Genomic DNA, 21123 nt, shown 5'->3' on the forward strand with positions numbered 1-21123 from the left:
GCCCTATGCGTGTGTAGGGGGGGAAGGGGGATCCGAACTGGGTCTCGCTCCCGGGGAAGAAGCAGCGGCGTGAGCAGAGCAGCGGCGGCGCCAGTGGGTCTCCTCCAGTGGCTCCGCGCGGACTAAAAACACGCCAGCCGCTGTTACTGTTTGCACGCTCGCAGCCTTCTCCCCCCGGCTTTCACTTTATGCTAATTATAGCGAGGAATAGTTTTCGGTCTTCGGCGTTCGATGGCGCGCGTCTTGGAGGAGCAGGAGGAGCAGGTGTCAGGTGCGGCGTAAGGAGGGGGAGGAGGAGGAGGAGGAGGCGCGGCGTAGGAAAAGTGGAGGGGGTGGGGTGGGGCGGGGGAGGGGAGGAGGCGCGGCGTAGGAAAAGTGGAGGGTGGGGGGTGGGGAGGGGAGGAGGAGGGAGGGGGTTGTGATTGGTGTAGATGAGGAAAGAAACGGATGGCACGCGGGTGTCTCCAGGAGTCTGTGTACTGTACATGCAGAGGAATATCTATCTATCTATGTATATATGTATATATTATATATACATACATAAACACACACACACACACACACACACACACATATATATATATATGAATATCTATCTATCTATCTATACTGTATATGTATATACTATATATTTGTGTGTGTGTGTGTGTGTGTGTGTGTGTGTGTGTGTGTGTGTGTGTGTGTGTGTGTGTGTGTGTGTGTGTGTGTGTGTGTGTGTGCGCGCGCGCGTGCGCCCGTATATGCAAGCGCATGCGTGAGCGCACACGCTGTCTGTGCGTAGGAGTGCGCAAGCGCCTGCGAATAACTCGATTGCGCCAAACGCACTCCGCGGGTGAGCCAACCGGTGGCATCATCCCAGCGCCGCCCCGATGACCGTTACCAGCGCGTTACTCTTCATACTCATTACACAGTACGGCGCCGCGGTGACCATGGCATATGTCACGTCGCAGCGCAGCGCTCACGCCGCAGCACTTGTCGCACCTGCGCCGCCGTTAACTTCGGATCGGCCGCCGCCCGCCTGCTCCACTGCCCTCGCGCCGCCGGCAGCGTCACCCTACGTAAACATGGACGCTCGCTCGCTCTCTCTCTCTCTCTCATCCTCGCATCTTTCCTCCCTCTTCCTCGCATCCTTCCTTCCTCTCATCCTCCCTCCCTCTCCCTCTCCTACTCAATCTTATCCCCCCTCTCATCCTGTCTCTTACCTTCCCTTCCCCCCTCCCTCCTCCCTCCCCTCCCAACCACCTTTCCCACACTCGCAAGGTTCCTGAAATCAACCCCCCCTCCTTCCCCCCCCCCCACGGAATATATGTGCCGAAATCCTCTTTAAAAAAAAAAAAAAAAAAATCCCATCACTCTAAAGCCTTTAAGGTCATCGCCGATATTACGGAACGCGCCGAAGAGCAGAAGACAATTGAATAACGATGTGCGCGCGCGATCGAGCGGGGCGGATGCGCACGTGACCTCTGACGTCACCGGAGGCACATGTGACAATCGTGGGCGGAATTTGCCCCGTCGGCTGTTGCTAGTGCCGAGGGGGGGGAGTGAGGTGGGGTGAGAAAATAAGCGAATTTCTTGTAAAAAAAAAAAAAAAGGAAAAAGATAAAAATCACGAACGAGTCTTAATACTTTTCTTTAAAGTATATTTCAACCAAAAGTATCCTTCTTTCGCATTTGTTCTGACCGTAAAAATGACCTAGTGAATGCAGGTCGCTGTGACCTCGCAGCATCCAAAAGAGAGAGAGAGAGAGAGGGGGGAGAGGGGGAAGAGGGGCAGGGTGAAGAGGTGAAGGGGAAGGGGGTAGGAGGGAGGTAAAGGAGTGGGAATGGGCAGATTGGAAGGGTGAAAGGGAAAGGGGGAAGTAAGGGGATAGGAGGAAGAGGAAGAGGAAAGAGGAAGGGGGAAAGGGGAATAAGGAACAGGGTGCATAGGGTAAGACGTATAAGAATATAAGGACAACAGGTAATGGATAATGGGTGCAGCAGAGGAGAAGGATGGGTAATGAGTAAAGGGTTAAGGGAGAAAATAGGGTCAAGGTTTTCATCACGTGAAGGCGTGGTCAAAGCCAGGCCGTGGGCGGGAAGCAAACAAAGGTCAGATTGACTTCTCTCTCTCTCTCTCTCTCTCTCTCCCTTCCTCCCTCTCTCCCTCCTTACTTCCCTCCCTCTTTCCCTTTCTTCCACCCTCTCCTATCCTCCCTCCCTCCCTTTCCCATCCCATCCCTCCCTCCCTCCCTTTCCCATCCCCTTCTTCCCTTTCTTCCACCCCCTCCTATCCTCCCTTCCTTCCTTTCCCATCCCTTCCCCCCCCTCCCTCCCTTTCCCACCCCCTTCTTCCCTTCCATGCCCTCCTCTCCCTCCTCCTCCTCCCTCCCTCCCTCCAGGACGCCGAGCTTCCGCAAGGTAAGCAAGTAAGTCCTTCTTGCATCTGGGATTTTTTTTTTTTATTTGACGGGGAACTTTGCGCTGACTCATGAGGAACTACTTCGGGGGGGGGGGTGCAGAGAGAGAGAGAGAGAGAGAGAGAGAGAGAGAGAGAGAGAGAGAGAGAGAGAGAGAGAGAGAGAGAGAGAGAGAGAGAGAGAGAGGGAGAGGAGGGAGAGGGAGAGGAGGGAGAGAGAGAGAGAGGGAGAGAGAGAGAGAGAGAGAGAGAGAGACAGATGGGAGAGGGAGAGAGAGACACAGATGGGAGAGGGAGAGAGTGACTGATTGGAGAGGGAGAGAGTGAGTGATTGGAGGGAGAGTTAGAGAGAGAGAAAGAAAGAGAGAAAGAAAGAAAAAGAGAGAGAGAGAGAGAGAGAGAGAGAGAGAGAGAGAGAGAGAGAGAGAGAGAGAGAGAGAGAGAGAGAGAGAGAGTGAGAGAGAGGGGAGTGATAGAGATAGCAACAGTAAGAGAGAAAGGAAGAGGAGGAAGAACAAGAACAAGAAGAAGAAGAAGAACAAGAACAAGAAGGATGGAATGCATTGCAACCTGCGAGCCTCGGGGATGCAGACCGCCGGGGCATACCACAGAGTCATGCATTAGTGTGCATGACTCGACGCCATGACGATTCGCTGGCCCTGTTCATCCCCCTGGTGTGATCGCGTGCAAGAGCACCAGAACGGAGATAGTCGAAGCCGGGAATACCAATGTACTCTTTGGTACCTGTATCTCTACATAAGCGAAAACGGACTGATAAAAAAAAAAACGACCACAACCTCCACTAAATGAAGATAAAACAAGACAAAAAGTATAACAGAGTAAAATAAATAAATAAATGTAAGTAAAACATACAAAAAGAACAAATAATCAAACACACATAAATGAAATATACAAAGAAAAAGAAAAAAGCAAGAAAAACAAAGAAAAAAACAAAACAAATACCATTTCTCATACAACCATTAAACCTTTCCGCTCCCAAACGACATATTATGCAAGCTCCCTACAAAACTCCTACGACCACCTCAGCACGTAACCAACTCTCGCCTCTAATTGGCAATAAAAACAATTTAAAAAAACACCCCCTAAAGACGAAAAAAATCGAATAAAACTTTCCCAAAATGTAACATCAGTCGGCAACCTGGTACCTGTGGTTGTTTTTGCACCTCACGCCCGACCCAGAAATCCATATATAGCAACAACACGTGCGCAGCAGAGAGAATAAAAAAGAAGAAGCAAAAAAGAAAAGAAAGGAAAAAAAGAAGCAAAAAAGAAAAAAAAAGAAGCAAAAAAGAAAAGAAAGGAAAAAAAGAAGCAAAAAAGAAAAGATAGGAAAAAAAGAAGCAGCAAAAAAGAAAAGAAAAAAAAGAAGCAAAAAAAGAAAAGAAAAAAAGGAAGCAAAAAAAGAAAAAGGAGGAAGAAAAAGAAAGAAAGAAAAACGTGGATTCATAGCTTAATCCTTTAGCTGTTGTAATCTTAACAGCTTTATTCCAGTTGTGTCATATTTAAAAGAAAATAAAAGAATAAAAAAGAAAGAAAGAAAGAAAAAAATAATGGACTGAGAGATTAATCTTTTTCAGCTGTTGTCATCTTAACAGGTTTATTCCAGGGGCGTAATAGTTGATGAAAATAAAAGAATAAAAAGAAAAAGAAAGAAAGAAAGAAAATGAGATTAATCTTTCAGTAATCTTAACAGTTTTATTCCAGGGGCGTAATATTTGACTTCGAGGGAATGGAGGGGGTGAGTGATAAAGGGAGGGGGAGGAAAGAAGGAGGGAGAGAAGAGGAGAGAAGAAGATAGAGGGAAGGAGGGAGAGAAGATAGAGAGAAGAGGAGGGAGAAAGAAGAGAATGTGAGAGAAAGAGAGGGAAAGAAAGAGAGAGAGAGAAACGAAATACTATTAGATAAAATAAACAGCCAAAGAGATGGAAAACACAACAAAAAAATCCACACCATGAACTACCAAACACCAACGCACGAAAAAAAGAAAGAAACAAAGAAACAAAAGAAGAGAAAAGAAAAGGAAGAAAAAATCAAACAACATAAAGGCACATATCTCATAAAGACCCTCCTCCCTAACCTGCTTCTCCCTAACCCCTCTACCACCCCCTCCCCCAACCCCCTAACCCCCTAACCCACTCACCTCCCCAACCCCACCCCGACCCCCCATCGTGCACATCTTGGCCCCGTGATCGCCCCAAGGCCGCCCCAAGGGAGAATATTCAAGACCAGGGCATCGGGAGGCAAGGAGAACGGCTGAGGTCTGTCCCGATTCTTGGAGTTACTTCCGTGACAGAGAGAGGAGGGAGGGAGGGAGGGAGGGAGAGGGAGATAGTGATTGATAGATAGATAGATAGATAGAGGAAGGAAGGAAGGGAGGGAGGCAGGGAGGGAGAGGGAGATAGTGATTGATAGATAGATAGCTAGATAGAGGAAGGAAGGGAGAGGGAGATAGTGATTGATGGATAGATAGATAGAGGGAAGGAAGGGAGAGAGGGGAGGAGGGAGGGAGAAGGGAGATAGTGATAGATGGATAGATAGAGGAAGGAAGGGAGAGAGGGAGAAGGAGAGATAAATAGATAGATCGAGGAAAGGGGATATATATAGCTAGATAGAGAAAATGAGAGAGGAGCGAGGGAGGGAGGGAGACAGGGTGAGGGAAAGGGAGAGGGAGAGAGAGGAGAGGGAGAGGTAGAGGGAGAGGTAGAGGGAGAGGTAGAGAGGAGAGGTAGAGGGAGAGAAGAGGAGAGGGAGAGGGAGAGGGAGAGGGAGAAGGAGAGGGAGAGGGAGAGGGAGAGGGAGAGAGAGAGAGAGAGAGAGAGAGAGAGAGAAAGAGAGAGAGAGAGAGAGAGAGAGAGAGAGAGAGAGAGAGGGAGGGAGTGAGAGAGAGAGAGAGAGGAGGGGAGTGAGAGAAAGTGAGTGAGAGTGAGAGTAAGAGAGAGGAGGAGAAGCGAGAGGAAGAGAAAAAGGAGAAGAAGGCGGAAGTTGTTAAATAGGTCGATAGATAAATAGGAGAGAAATAAAATCAAACATAATTCAACCACACAGGGCAGGAAACGAGGAAAAGAAGCGGAGAAAGAGAGAGAGAGAGAGAGAGAGAATGAGGGAGTGCATATGCGTGTGAGTCTGCGCCCGTTCACCTTCTCCCGGCGTCATAACAATTCCAGGTGTTGCAATGCTCACACCTTGTCAAGACTTCCCATTTTATTTCTTCTTCAAAATCATTCCCACTTCTTAATAGCGAACTTTTAAAAACTGAAAACCACCGACCAATACTATGGCAACACTCACGGAATACCAAATCGCATCATCAATACAAAAAACAACAACAAAAACGAAGAATGAATAAAATGACCAAGGACACCCCCTCCCACTCTCACTCTCACTTGTTCACCTAAAGATATCAGCTGATTAAAAACACAATTTCGAAAACTAACGATCCGTGACCGCGAATTACCAGTCTAAAAGACTAAATGGAGTAATTATCACCAAGGGAAGTATTTAATTTGTCTAGGCGATGAACATCAGGTAGATAAGAAACGATAGACATGGCAATAAATAAGAAAAAAATACCAATTTTCCGAAATAGACTTGATAAAAGAAATAATAAGAAAATAAGAAAAGCTGATCACAAATAAATAAGAAAAACAGAAAGTAAAATTACATTAAAAAAACGAAACGAAACCAACGCAGAACAAACCATAAACAAAAACATTAAAAAAAAACAAGAAAAAAACACAACAAAACATCGACACTCAAACACTTCGCCAGACTTCGACGAGAGAACCGCCCGCGACGCCCATCTCCGCCCCAAACACTCACCACGGATCAGCCGAATCGTCGTCATAGGCCTCGAAGCCGCTCGCGTCACTGTCCTCGACGAAGATGGGCGGCGGCGACGAAGGCAGCGAGGGCGAGGGCGGCAGCGACGTGACCAAGTCCTCGAGGATCATGTCTGGCGGCGGCGGCGGTGCTGATGGCGAAAGTCCGCACTCGAAAATGACGAGACTGGGACTTCTGCGCCGGCCATCACGCCCCTGGACCCCCCTCGATCGCCTGTCTTTATCTCCGCCCCTCGCTCCGCCTCCTCTTCCCCTCCCCTCCTCTCCTCCCTTTCTCTTCCCTCTCCTCCTCCTCCTCCTCCTCCTATCCTCTCACCTCTCCCCTCCTATCCTCTCACCTGTTCCTCCTCCCCTATCCCCTATCGTCCTTCTCCTCCCCTCCCCTCCTCCCACCCTCTCCCCACGCACCTTTTGAAAGAGAGCCACGCCCACGTCGACAATGTTAATATCACGTGTAGCGGTCATAGGTCACACAGCCGAGAAGACGAAAAAAAAAGAAAAAGAAAAAAAAAAGTGCTTCAACTTGGTCTTTCATCTTTTATCAAAGTTAGGATGACGCGGCGACGGCGAATATCTTAAAATGATACTCTTTGTTGAGTCTAATGACAAAAAGAAAAAAAAAAATCATGAAACAACTATTTACACCTTTCGTGACTCGCATTTCTATTGGCGTATATATTCAAATATCCGCGACCAAAGAAAGAAAAAAGAAAGAAAGAAAAATCACTCTAATTATACATAACCTTTTATCAGCTGATGGATCACATCTTTGCACAATTTAAGTGAAAATTTAACTCCGAAAATACCAAAGGTCTTATCCCCACGACTGTCCTCCACCCGGCCTCCGCTCCACTAACCTTTTATTTTGTGCTTCCCGCTAATGAAAACGTGTCGCAATAAAACTTCCTTAGAATAAACGTATACAAAATATAAATCAAGAGCGTTACGACAACGAACAGACGAGTACAACAGCTTCCTTGTGTCCGAGATTTGAGAGCTTCCGCGAGAGAGTAAAGAGGAGCATTAATTGGCAAGTCCTGTTCGACCCGTCACCTGATCTCGGCCAGCTGATCGTCAAAACAAAACAAAACCCTGGGAGAAGCAACAAACATAACGAAACAAAAAAGTAAAAAGAGGGGAAAAGGGAATGAAAGAGATCGGAAAAAATATATGTCGATACGAATCCGTCAGCAAAGAAAAAAAAAGATAAAATAAAAACACCCTGTTATATAACCCTATACATATACAACAACAGAAAGTAAAAACAAAATGTATGAAAGAGCTAAATACCAGGTCTTGATTCGTTCCCTGCCGCTGATTCTGCTGTCCCTTCTACTGTTTTCTACCCCTGCTCTTCTTCTTCCTACTTCCTTCCATCCTTCTATCCCTCCACCAACACTACCACCTATTCCTCCTCCTCCTCCCCTTCCATCTCCTCTTCTACCCTCCCCCTAATAATTCATGAAACAACAAGTATCCCCCACCCCACAAAAAATAAAAGAAAAGTAAAGAAAAAAGAAAAAGAAAAAGAAAAGAACCCTCCCCCTAATAATACATGAAACAACAACCATCCCCCCACCCCACAAAAAAAGAAAACTAAAAGAAAAAACGAAAAACGAAAAAGAAAAGAAGAAAAAGGAAAAACACCTTCAGGCACATTACCTTGTGTAGACTGGCTGGTCCTCCTCCTCGTCCTCGAAGGGCTTGACGGTGACCTTCCTGCGGCCGAAGTCCAGGTGTGTTCCAGGGTGCATGAGTTCAGGGGACATGATGCGGCTGGAGAGGGAAGAGAAGGGACAGGAAGAACTTGTTAGTCTAAGAATAATCTCCGAAGGTGGGATAAAAAAAAATTATAACGTCCAAACTGTAATGATAAATGATTGCGTGTGAAAAAGGTGCTATAAATCAAATCTAAAGAGCAACTTCCAATACATAATATACTTTGTTTTCTGAGTTTGCTGATATATATTATTTTGATACAATAACCATGATGGAGAATCTGTACTGCCTTCTAGTTTAGTTTTATATAAAACGTAAAATTTCAAAACCTTACTGTCACATATTTCCTGAACTTAAATATATTTTTACTTTAGAACAGTCCAAAGCCGACATTTTCCTCGTCTGTCACTTGATGAATGTCCAGTAACCACAGATAAAAAGGATTACGTGAGGGGTCTCAGTGTCAGAAACCACCAAAACTTTACTAGACGAATCATTTTCATCAATAATCTTACACAATCCCCCAAACAGCTGTTCTGAACTCGCTCTATATATATCTACCTGTCCAAGCATCACCTTTTAAAAAACTGTAATTCCAACCGAAAGTGTCTGGAGTTTCGTCAGTCCTCTAATCGCTGAAGAATCACCCATTGCTATTACGGTGGTTGGATGTAACGAGCCTTTAGCAGCACCCCATGTGTTGTGGTTTTATCTTGCAACACGAAGGTCTTTTGTAGGATCCAAAATTTTTATCTTTGAAAACTCTGAGTCCCATGAGCGATTGCTGTTTTATTTTTGGTTCTTTAATTATTGGGAAGCAACGTTTAATTTACACGAAAATATCAAATTTACAATAGCAATGGATTAAAGATTATGTTGAAGAACTTTATATGGATTATGCAGTGGACTAATATCTTCATATCTTATCTTATCAAGGTTGTGGAATATATATATATATATATATATATATATATATATATATATATATATATATATATATGCATGTATATATGTATATATGTGCATATATGAACACCAAGATCTCAAAATTTACAAAGTATACCAAAGGTGATAACCTACTTTTTCTTTTTTTTCTGCCCTCGTAATGACGAACATCCTGCGTAATTTCACATTCACAAAAGCTCAATGGACCGCCCCAAAAACGCCGCCAAAATAGCAAACAATTTCGCAACAATTTGCACTAGATCACTCTGATATAATACCACCAACTGCAGACTCCAAAGACGAAAGTCATTGTTACATGTCTCGTTTAAAACTGAACAGCAGAAGTGTATATTTTTTTCCGCATGCCCCCCCCCCCCCCAAAAAAAAAAAAAAAAAAAAAAAAACAGAAAACGCAATATAAGTTCGGAGATACAGACACAAAGATTATTCTTTACTTCGCCATCATGCTATTCTTTGATATTCTTGAGTTCTGATCGTATGGAAAAGACTTTACTGATAATCGAGCAATGATTTTTATGGGTATGTGCATTTCAACATTTCGTGCTATTGGTCGTTAAGGTCGATTGTGATTATTCTTTTTATGGAAGGAGAGAGAGAGAGAGAGAGAGAGAGAGAGAGAGAGAGAGAGAGAGAGAGAGAGAGAGAGAGAGAGAGAGAGAGAGAGAGAGAGAGAGAGAGAGAGAGAGGGAGAGAGAGAGAGGGAGAGAGAGAGAGAGAGAGAGAGAGAGAGAGAGAGAGAGAGAGAGAGAGAGAGAGAGAGAGAGAGAGAGAGAGAGAGAGAGAGAGAGAGAGAGAGAGAGAGAGAGAGAGAGAGAGAGAGAGAGAGAGAGAGAGAGAGAAAGAGAGAGAGAAAGAGACCAAGAGAAAGAGAGAGAGAGAGAGAGAGAGAGAGACAGAGACAGATAGAGAGATAGAGAGATAGAGAGAGAGAGAGAGAGAGAGAGAGAGAGAGAGAGAATGAACGAACGAATGAACGAATGAGTGAGAGAGCCTATTGCCAACAAAGCTTGTTAAACCCTTATGTCGTTCCAAGAGGCAAATACATTGACCATGACTTAAACAACAATCTGTAGATCCATTATGACCATTCGAGAGTCGGGTGAGGAAAAAAGGTAGTGAAACAAGACCATTATCATCCTTATGGTACCGATTCCAAATGGTTCATGAGGTTGACGTCCACTGTGAAGTTATTATCAATTCTACATTTAATAGGATATCAATGGCGAATTACCATAAGGATCCTTTTGACTAATTTGAAGAACCTATTTATCTTTTGTTACTGTGTGAATTTAACGTGGGGTGGAATTAAATAGACTGGTTTAAATCTATTGGTTGTTGAAAAGGTAATAATTGCCAAGTTTCCATGACTGATAAAGGCAATGTCATTAGTTCATAAAAATGTTTTAGTTACTGGTTTCTATTGTTGAAAGTCAAAATGTCGTGACCGTATTTTCTTCATGTTTGTTCCCCTTTTCTGTCTGGGTAGTTTTGTAATCTCCCTCTTGCTGTTGTTATTTTTCTTCTCTTTACTTTATTTTTTTCCTATTTCTATATCTTCCTACACTTTTACACTATCGAATTTCTTCCTTTCCTACATATTTTCATTTCTATTGACTTTTTTTCTACCTTTTTTTATTTCATTTTCTTCCTATCTCCTCTTTCCTATATTTTTTCCGTGTTCGTTTCCTCTCATTATACTTAATTTTACATCCCTTTTCCATCTCTTTCTTGTATCACTTTTATTTTTGTTCAAATCTGATTCCACTATCCTCCTCCTCTATTTTCCTTCCCCTCTCCTCTTTGCCCTTGTCACATCCCTCTACGTCGTCGAATTAATTTTGTTTCCCCTCTTCTCTTCTCCCTCATCCACCCGGCTCCTCCTCCTCTTCTCCCTCATCCACCCTGGCTCCTCCTCCTCTTCTCCCTCATCCACCCTGGCTCCTCCTCTTCTCCCTCATCCACCCGGCTCCTCCTCTTCTCCCTCATCCTCCCGCCTCCTCCTCTTCTCCCTCATCCACCCGGCTCCTCCTCCTCTTCTCCCACCTCCTTCTCCTCTTCTCCCTCATCCTCCCGCCTCCTCCTCTTCTCCCTCATCCACCCGGCTCCTCCTCCTCTTCTCCCTCATCCTCCCTCCTCTCACCTGTTGGATCCGTCGCTGCTCTTGTCCTCCGAGGAAGCCGGGTCGCCGCACTCGGAGAAGTTCCCTTCGTCGGTGGTGGTCGTGAGTGAGGTCAGGTGGTCCTCGAGGAGCTGGTCCCTGGAGGCCGAGCTCCGCACCTCGTCGTCGTCGAGGAAGTTCTCCCTCGAGGTGGACAGCTCGCGCATCCTTCTGAGCTCGTCCTCGCGTTCCCTCAGCTCGCGGATCTCGAGGGCGATCTTCGTCTCGGTGGTGTTTGCGGGCGTGGGCGTGCTGGGGAACCGGACGTCGTTAGGTCAACACTTCATCTCAAATTTTCAATGCACTGGATGCACGTCTAACACAAACCCGAGACTCACATTCGATAAAGATCTAACAACATATATGAGGCTAAAACTCAGGTATTTAACACATCCCCAAGACTTAATATATATGCACACTTACTCGAAATTAGGACTTAATATCTATACACTTAAAACATACCCAAGACTAAAACTAAATAAAATTAAAACACAACCGTGACTCAGATTTCATTTCAACCCTTAATCTACTTGAAGAAACGCACACGAGCAAAGCAGGAAGACTCCTTAACGTTACAATCCCTCATTATGACAACCATACGCAACACAAACGCGTCACTCTAAGGGCACGAACCTGCTGCCGAAGTACTCTGGCGGCGGGCTGACGGCATCGTAGATCACGGGCTCCCCATCGTTGCCCGGGATGGCGTGGGTGAAGCCGTTGGTGGGCGTCGTGGCCACGTCCTCGGCCAGGCGGTCCACGAAGCCCTCGTCGGAATCGTGGCTGGCGGGGGACGAGGCGCCCTTCTCACGCACCACCGCGTTCTTGAGGCAGCCCTCGCGACGCAGCTCCTCCTCCTTCTGCTGCTGGGCGCGGATCTCGGCCTCGATCACGTTCTCCTGCGACGTGGGCTTCTTGGCCACGGTCTCCACGATGCGGGCGGGGCGGGCGGCCTTCTGCTGGAGGGGAAGGGGGGGAGGGTTAGTCGCTCGTGCCTTATATGACGACGCTAATGGCACCCTGATTATTGGCTTCTTGGACCATATTTTTTCCCCAGAACTAGGAAAGTATTTTCCTAAATAATTTGACCATAGGAAGTTAGTATTTACTCGTATTTAATTTTCCTTCAAAAATGTCTCGATTAAGTAGCTCTTTCTTTCCGTCCTAGTCCAATCTAATACTAATTACTCAAATCTAATCTAAAATAACGCTAGCAATAATTTTACAATAATTTGGATTATGCTCAGCATAGACAAGCATCAAGAAAACATGTTAACTAACAACAATTATTCAGATAAAAAAATCTTTGACTGCCACTAGTCTTCAATATTTACCCCAAATATACTAAAACTTGATTCAAATGTACTTGAAATTTGTTTTTAAAAATAACTCATATCAACTCAAAACAAACTAAAAAATCTGCCAGAACACACACTTAAAATCTGCTAAAAAAAAACACTCAAAACCTGCATTTAAAAAATCCTCAAAATCTGCATAAAAAAAATACCCCCCAAAAAATCTGCTAAAAACAGAACACAACCCAAACCTCCCGATCCCCGCCACTCACCTTGGGCCCAGCCTCGGACACCCCGTACACGTACTGCTTGGCGGGGCGCTCCTCCTCTCTCTCCGGGGCGCCCTTGAGCTTCGCCGGAGCCTCCAGGGACGGCGGGTTGGACTCCTCTGACTCTGCAGGGGAGTTGTCGAACTGCGGAGGGGGGGCGGGGATGAACTCCAGGGGGGGCGTCACTGTGCGGGGGGATTCCTCCTCCTCCTGAAGGGGAAGCGGAAGTGTAAGTAGAAACGTAAGTACTTTGAAGGGAAATTCTAAATTCATGGGATGGTTTGATTATTTTCCTCCTGATGGGGCGAGAGAGATCAATAAGGAAAAAAAATAATGTTGGATTCCTGAGACATCTACATTCTAGATAATTTTTCCTTCCTGACGGGGCATAAGAGAACGATAAATTAATGATAATTCTGAATAATAAATAAACCAAGAGAAATAAATAAACCAAGAAAACCACAAATTCAATATCTCTTTTTTCGCATTCCTTCCGAAGGGGGAAAATACATATATTTTGACTTAAACATCCACACGATTCCAAACTCCTGAAGAATAAAATCAACTAACCATGAACCCAACTTTAAATTCACAGAACTCCCCCTTTCGAGATAAAACGACCTTGGAGATCTGTGCAGCGTCGTAGCACTTCTTATCTGAACTGACATGACCTCCCGCCTCCAGGCATTCACTCCTGTTATCACTCCGACGTATCTCAAACTCTCCAAGTATCGTATCTCAAGCTACTTCTTGGAAATGACCCGCTCGACAATACTCTCGATGATTAAAAAAAAAAAAAAAAAAAAAAACGCTCGACAATACTCTCAATGATAAAAAACAACAAACTTCAAAACACATACTTTTGCCTCATGCCACGCCTCGACCTTCACCTTCCACGTCGATTTATCAAAATTATCTCGTACTTAAAATGCTTTTCTACTTCATGTGCAATTTTAGATAACACTTTCTTTCCCTGAACGTGTCTGAGTGTCGTTCCAAGCACGTAGACGTTGGCAATACTCTCTCAACCACTAACTCTTCCCCTGTTCCCATGTTCCCTCCCTCTCCCCTCACTCCCTTTCCAGCTCCTCCCTCCCTCATTCCCTCTCCACTTCCCGCTCTCCCCTCTCACCTGAACGACGTCCCGGTACGTGGAACCGGAGTTTGGCAACGGTCTCCCGTCCACTAACTCTAATCCCTTTTCCCTTCCCCCTTCCCTCTTTTCTTTTCAGATCCTCCTTCCCTCATTCCCTCCCCCTACCTTCCTCTTTAACCCCTCCCACTCCCCTCTCGCCTTTACTTTCTCTCCCCCTCCCCCCTCACTCTTATTCAGATCCCCTTCCCTTATTCCCTCTCCACTTCCCACTCTCACCTGAACAACCGGCGTGACTCCCGGGACGTGGACCCGGACATTGGCAACGCTCTCCCATCCACCCTTTTTTCTCCCCTCTCCCCACACTCCCTTTCCTCATTCCCTCTACCCTTCTTCTTTATCTTCTCTCCCCTCACCCCTCACTCCTATTCAGATCCCCCTACCTCATTCCCCCTCCCATTCTTTACCTTCCTTTCCCTCTCCCCTCACTCCCTTTCAGATCCTCCTTCCCTCATTCCCTCTCCCTACCCTCCTTTCCAACCCCTTCCCTCTCCACTTCCCTCTCTCCCCTCTCACCTTTACCTTCCCTTCCCTCACCCCACCCATCTTTCCACCCCCTTCCCTCTCCACTTCCCTCTCTTCCCTCACTCCCTTTCAGATCCCCCTCCCTCATTCCCTCCCCCCTCCTTTCCATCCCCTTCCCTCTCCACTTCCCTCCCCCCTCCTTTCCATCCCCTTCCCTCTCCACTTCCCTCTCTCCCACTCTCACCTGAACAACCGGCGTGACCCCCGGGACGTGGAACCGGACATTGGCAACGCTCTCCTGTCTACCAACTCTACCCCTTTTCCCTGAATTCTCCACTCGTTCCTTTTCAGGTCCTCCTTCCCTCATTCCCTCTCCCTTCCCTCCACACTCCTCTCTCATTCCCTCCCCCTACCCTCCCCTTTAACCCCTTCCTCTCCCTTCACTCTTATTCAGATCCTCCTTCCCTCATTCCCTCTCCACTTCCCACTCTCACCTGAACAACCGGCGTGACACCCGGGACGTGGAACCTGACGTTGGCAACACTCTCCCAACCGCCTTCGTCCATGGTGGCCAACATGCGATTCTCCCAGTAGGTCTTCGTGGCTACCTTGTTGTCGAGGATGCTGAAGTATTCCACCTCGCCTGCCGATAAGAATGGCGGATTAGTTATGCGAGGAGGTGATAGGGCCAAAGGGGCGGATGGTGCTCAGACCGAAGTAGTTTGTAGTTTGTGGTTTGTAGAAGTAGTTTGGCTATAACTGGTAATAGGGTTGTTGTTGTCATTAGGGTCATTGTTGTTATGTTGTTTCTTTTGTGTCCTTGTTTTGTGTAGTTTTTTTTTCTTCTTTGGAAAAAAACAGACAAGTAAAGGGATGCATAAAAGTGACAATTTACAAAAACAACAATAATAATAGTAATAATAACAATAGTATAACAATGGTGGTAATAATAATGATGATGCTAACAACAATAATAATGATCACAATAATAATAATAATAATAATAATGATAATGACGCCAACAAAATTATGCTAATGATAACAGTAACGATAATGATAAGAACATCAATAACAACAAAACAATAAAAGCGGTCACATTCATACCAATACTACTAATATATATATTAATAGCATAAATAATGATAGTGTTAGCAATAATAATAATAATAATAATAGTAATAATAATACCATTTAGGCAATAATAATAGATATAATAATAATGATAATAATAATAACAACAACTGCAGCCTGATTTCTCTCACAACATTGGACATTTTGATGACAAAAAAAATTATTTCTACAAAACAGAAGAAAAACAAACATACAAACCCTTACACCTATCTACCCTAGAACTATAAACCTCCTTCACTAGAACAACAACACACACGATGAACACAAGAGAAGAACACGAACACGGATGTTCTCCTTCCACAACAGCGAACAGAGAAAGGTCACCCACACACTGCCAGCCTGGAGACCGTAGATCAACATTCAAAGTACACATTCAACCCAAAATAACAGGTCTGGAGAACAATTTTCTTGCAGGAGGCAGAGGCAAAAGAAACGCAAGAATGAGCATGCACGTATGAGGATGAGGGAGGGGGTGGGGTGGGGTGGGTTGGGGAGAGAAGGGGTTAGGTAGACAGGGAGGGTTAAGGAAGGGAGGGGAAGGGAGAGGAGGGGAGAGGTGGGGAGGAGGGGGAAGGGTTAGGTAGGAGGGATTAGGTAGACGGGGAGGGTTAAAGAAGGGAAGGGAAGGGAAGGGAAGAGAGAGGAGAGAAAGGGGTGTTTCATATATATAGCGACTCACCAGGCATTTTTTTCGTTATTTTTAGAAGAGTCTTCGATATTCCCGTAAAACAACTATCACATAAACACTCCAGTCTTTACAAGTTCACTATTCCACCACGCAGGCACTCCATATGCTCCGATTACCTCCCTGGTGCATTTCAAGAGTGTGATATCATACCCATAAATGTTTTTATCAGCATTTCAACAGATGATGTCAGCTCCATCGTTTCAACATCTTTATCAGTTCGCCGACGTTGCAGTAATTGGATCCCAGCTTGCAAGCACGTCCTCTTACGTCACCTTTTCCTCTATAATTCCAAATACATCAACTGAACGCTCTCTCCGTCGTACCACATATATATAATTTCTCAGGACGTTCCCCTGTCTATCTCTCCCCGGTTCCCACGCTTATCTTCCGAATCGTGTGACGAGTTAATCCAGGTTTTCACTCTTAAAAGATGCTCTCCTTGTACAATACCATTATAGAGTCTCTCTTGATACTTCTCGAACGCGGCTGCCACGTATAAAAAAAAAGGTGGGAGGGGAATTCCCGGAGAAGAAAAAACGATAATAACTAACTGAGAAGGCCAAAGATATATATGCCTTCCTTCCCTCCAAAAAGATCTTATGACACAGCTTTTCTTAGGGACTAGGACACCTCTCTCTATAAGATGATTTTAGGTGAGAATATTGTGTGATATAACCACTACTCTATTCATTTAATTTATATATCTATTTATTTTCTTTAATCTAGGAGGATATGGCAACTCAATCCTTATATTTCTTAGAAAAGTATCATCTCCTCTTTGAATATCTCAAATATAAATATAAACAGATATTAACACAAGACATATATCCTTTCTCAATAATCTTCGTCTCTATTGTACTTATAAATAATAAAAATAACGAACTTCCACGAACCGAGATATTTCCATATGTCTATTTTAACACCGACCAAAGTCTTCCCCAAAATACTTCCTTTTTGGCCCTCAAAAACTTCAAAAACGGCAAAGTTTCCCCCCCTCAATATTCTTAACAACACATCGATCGCGCATCCTCCTATCCTTAGCAATAAACAACAGAAATAACAACCCTTGTGGGAAACTTTCTCAACACCAAAAACATTTTCTTTTTTTCCACACAACACACGCACGAGCCAAGAGCAAGGCCAGACCACACCGTGCAACACTGCAACAAAAAACCATGAAAATTCACTCGTGTGCACCCTGCCTGTGCCTCTACGAATACATACACTGACTCAAAACACACACACACATCACACACACACAGGGGGTATAGAGAAGGGGGGGGGGAGGGGGAAAGGTACACCACCCACTTCTTATCTATTCTTATCTATCTGCGATAACCGAAAACAGATGTTGACATTATCAGTCATATCAGAGATACAGAAAGACAATCTACTCAGCCATCAGATATATAGGAATCACCTAACCTAACCCTTAGAAAATAAAAAAATAAAAAATAAAAAAGAAAAAGCTGCTATACCCGGTGAGGTTAACCGTAAACTCCGCTATATATTAGAAATATTTACTATATATTTCTCTACAAGTAACTACACTTGGTATCTTTCTTATCATCGCTTATCGGGACACGTAATCACCAAATTGCCTAATCACTTGAGCGGTAGAACGACAATCACAGACTTGCATCGAAGATAACCACATCTTTTGCCCAATCACTGTGCAAATAACCTGACATTTTTTTTGCGCATGTAATTTTCTCACCTATTTTCTAAATATAGGCCTATGGATAAGGGAATAACTCGCATCCTAATAAAAATACGAATAAAGGTAGATGGCAATAAACAAGGCAGGTGGTCTGATGACAAGGTCTTATCTCTATAACAATGGGAGATTAGGAGTAACGGTCATTAGTGTCAAATCTTTTTAAGTACTAGTAAATCCGAGGATCGTGTGTAATGTTTGTGATTTTCAGGTATAAGAAATAACTTGATGGTGACGATGATGATGGTAATAATAATAATGAAAATAAAATAATAATAATAATGATAAAATAAAATAATAATAGTAATAACAATAGTAATAATAATAATGATGATGATGATAATAATAATAATAACAATGACAAAACCAATAATACTTTTTCCAGTACCGATAACACTTACAGCAGTGTTAGTAGCAGCAATAGTAGTAGTAGCAGCAGCAGTAACGACAATATCAACTTTAACATCACCAATAATAATAATAATAAAACATCAACAATAACATATAATAAAAAACGAAAACACAATAACCACAGTGATAACAACGCCGATCCTGACAGCAAATAACAGATTTAATAACAGTCATAAAGTGACAAAAAACACCCACCAAAGTTACTAACTCTTAACCGTCCCGATAGCACACGAAGATGGCTGTTAACTCTCTCACAGAAAACGCACGAATTTCCTTCCCATGGACACGTACCAGCGATTGCAACTTGCAATATGGGTGTGGGAGTTGTTACGAGATATAGGCATTAGAGGTAACTCGGTAAAGGTGTATTTTACGATGTTTTTGGGGTTTAAATTTTCGAATCGAATGTACTCTGAAAGTGTCCTGTCGGATGGTGTGTGTGTGTGTGTGTGTGTGTGTGTGTGTGTGTGTGTGTGTGTGTGTGTGTGTGTGTGTGTGTGTGTGTGTGTGTGTGTGTGTGGAGGAAGGCACACCATGTGTTTTGTTATTTTCGACAAGCACAAAATACAAAACAAAACATTTCTGAAAACCACGCACCAGATTTCATGATCACCATTATCCAAGACGCTACTGCACACACACACACACACACACACACACACACACACACACACACACACACACACACACACACACACACACACACAATCTACAAACCATTCGCCATGATCTGATCCGAGCCTGTGTTCCCCACGTGTGTTAATCGTAAACTATTCTTAAACAAACCTCCCGACCAACTTGTGATGACTTAATGCTGACTTCTGCGTTACTTCTGGCCACATTTAGTCATCACTGATTCATCAACCAAGGAACTAAGCTTAAATTACCTATCGTGACGTCACTTCCGGCTACAGGAATTCCTTGTAGTGCAAAAAAAGAAAACGATCAGGTCCTCACAGAACAAAATATAGGACAGACTTATGTATTTTTTTTAATGAAATACGTTCGTCATGGGACTATATGGACTAGTGAGTTATATTTCCAGGTCAGATAAAGTGATGAATGGCCTGCCTATTGCTCAACACTAGCACACCCTAGTGATATGTACTTACAGTAAGCGTCAAACATGTTGTAGATAAATTATTGGCTGCATCAGACCGTAACTGGAGTGTTAATACAAAACATGTCCTTTTGAATATATTGTATTTAATATGCAGTTAAAATGTAGAATGCCCCCTAAAATATACATTTTCATAAGAAATGTGCATAATGCTGAATACGTAACTGCGTTTTATTTTGCATATATTTTTGTCACAATTACATACCTTAACCCATTCAACATTTATGCGAAGAAAGGAGAAGAAAATGAAGCAACTTATCAAACCGGGACTGTGATAAACGTTCTTGAAAAAAATTATACAGTGACTATATTCATCTAAACAAAAAAACAACAAAACAAATGACTCGCAAAAAACAAAAAACAAAAAAACAAACAAAATCACCTCGACATGCGCAAAGACGAGGGCGACGCGAAGGCAGCAACACACGTTACAAGGCCCCCCTCCCAGCCCCACCCCATCCCATCCCACCCCTCCCCACATTCCCCCCCAACCCACCCTCACGAAAACCCACCTTCCCCCCCCCCACCCCACCCTCACGAAAACCCACCTTCCCCCCCACCCCACCCTCACGAAAACCCACCTTCCCCCCCAACCCACCCTCACGAAAACCCACCGCCACGCGCACCGGATCCTGTGACTTACTGTTCGCTGTCCTGGAACAATACCCTCTATTGTCTCTCCGTTTTGCATGCATTGTCAGAGCCGTGTTCCCTCGTGTTGAATAAGCTGGTGTATCGGGGTTACACATCCTCTGCTGGCTAGGTCGTTTGGAGTCACTGTCATGGATGCCTCTTCGTTTTATCGTTGGGTTGTTGTCGATGTTTCAAAAGGATTAAGGGGAGACTTTGGTAGCTTATAGGATACGTCGAAAAAACACGAATCGTTCGAAATTGTTGCCGTCGGTTAAAAAGTCCATAACCGTTCGTTAATCTTCTATACACATCCATCGTGTATGTGTATAGAAATCTTGAGACAAGTTTCATAAGCACATCTATATATTCTTTACCAAAACACAAACACCAAAACAGCGCATTAAAACCCTATTTACAGACTGTGACTCCACATATAATAGGAGTAAATGAGGGCTTTGTTGCGAAAATTCAGCGCTTACCAACCTGTCTGTCTTGTACCGCAAAGTGACGAGTATTCGGCTTGTATATCCTTCACATGTTGACAATACGCCCAGGTAGCAAATACACCTTTTGTGTTTTGAAATTTCGTAACTGTAAATGACAGGTAAGAGAAATTGCACAGGATCCAAGATCGAAATATCTTCTCTTGCAAAACAGATGTAATGTTGAAATATCAGGTTTCAATGACAGAAACCAAGGCAAATGTACTCCTTTCGTAAAACAAATCACAATCTCTTTTCTCAGCTTCCAATCCCCTGGACCTAAAAAACGACCACAACTTGCGACTCCAAAGCGCAACGTTTCCAGACGATCTTAAACCTGCATAATGACAACACACATGCTACCTCTCTCACCATTCCCCAAGTTCACTCAAATCTCACAAACCAAACACATCGCATAAAGAGCATATTACCACATGGACAACCTTCCCTCCTCCTTCCCTTTGAGAACCCACGAGACCCAGTCGCAGTCTTTTAGGAAGCGGAACTCGCGGCCTCGCACCAACCCAGGACAGGTACGGGCTGGAGGTGACGCGGAGGCGAAGGAGACAGCGAGACCCGTTATAACCCAGAGCGATCGCAACGGTATACCTTCGGCGGCGTCAAGGGAGGACCTCTTCCCATTTTCTGTTTACTCGAC

The 21123-nt window shown here is 44.2% G+C and overlaps 1 protein-coding gene across 3 annotated transcripts in view; it reads right to left on the reverse strand.

The window, feature by feature from the left end:
* Positions 1-21123, reverse strand: part of LOC113827254 (microtubule-associated protein futsch) — a 284334-nt gene that overhangs the window by 14507 nt on the left and 248704 nt on the right. For 2 of the 3 annotated variants that reach the window (XM_070143497.1, XM_070143495.1), the window contains 5 exons: positions 14778-14926; positions 12669-12875; positions 11735-12060; positions 11084-11353; positions 7921-8034 (listed from right to left, as the gene is read on the reverse strand). In XM_070143497.1, the coding sequence (XP_069999598.1) occupies positions 7921-8034; positions 11084-11353; positions 11735-12060; positions 12669-12875; positions 14778-14926 (1066 nt within the window). The remainder of the gene's footprint in view (positions 1-7920; positions 8035-11083; positions 11354-11734; positions 12061-12668; positions 12876-14777; positions 14927-21123) is intronic. The other variant, XM_070143496.1, reaches the window with a different exon arrangement.

The sequence above is a fragment of the Penaeus vannamei genome, chromosome 30 (genome assembly GCF_042767895.1).
Source record: "Penaeus vannamei isolate JL-2024 chromosome 30, ASM4276789v1, whole genome shotgun sequence".
Lineage (NCBI taxonomy): Eukaryota > Metazoa > Arthropoda > Malacostraca > Decapoda > Penaeidae > Penaeus > Penaeus vannamei.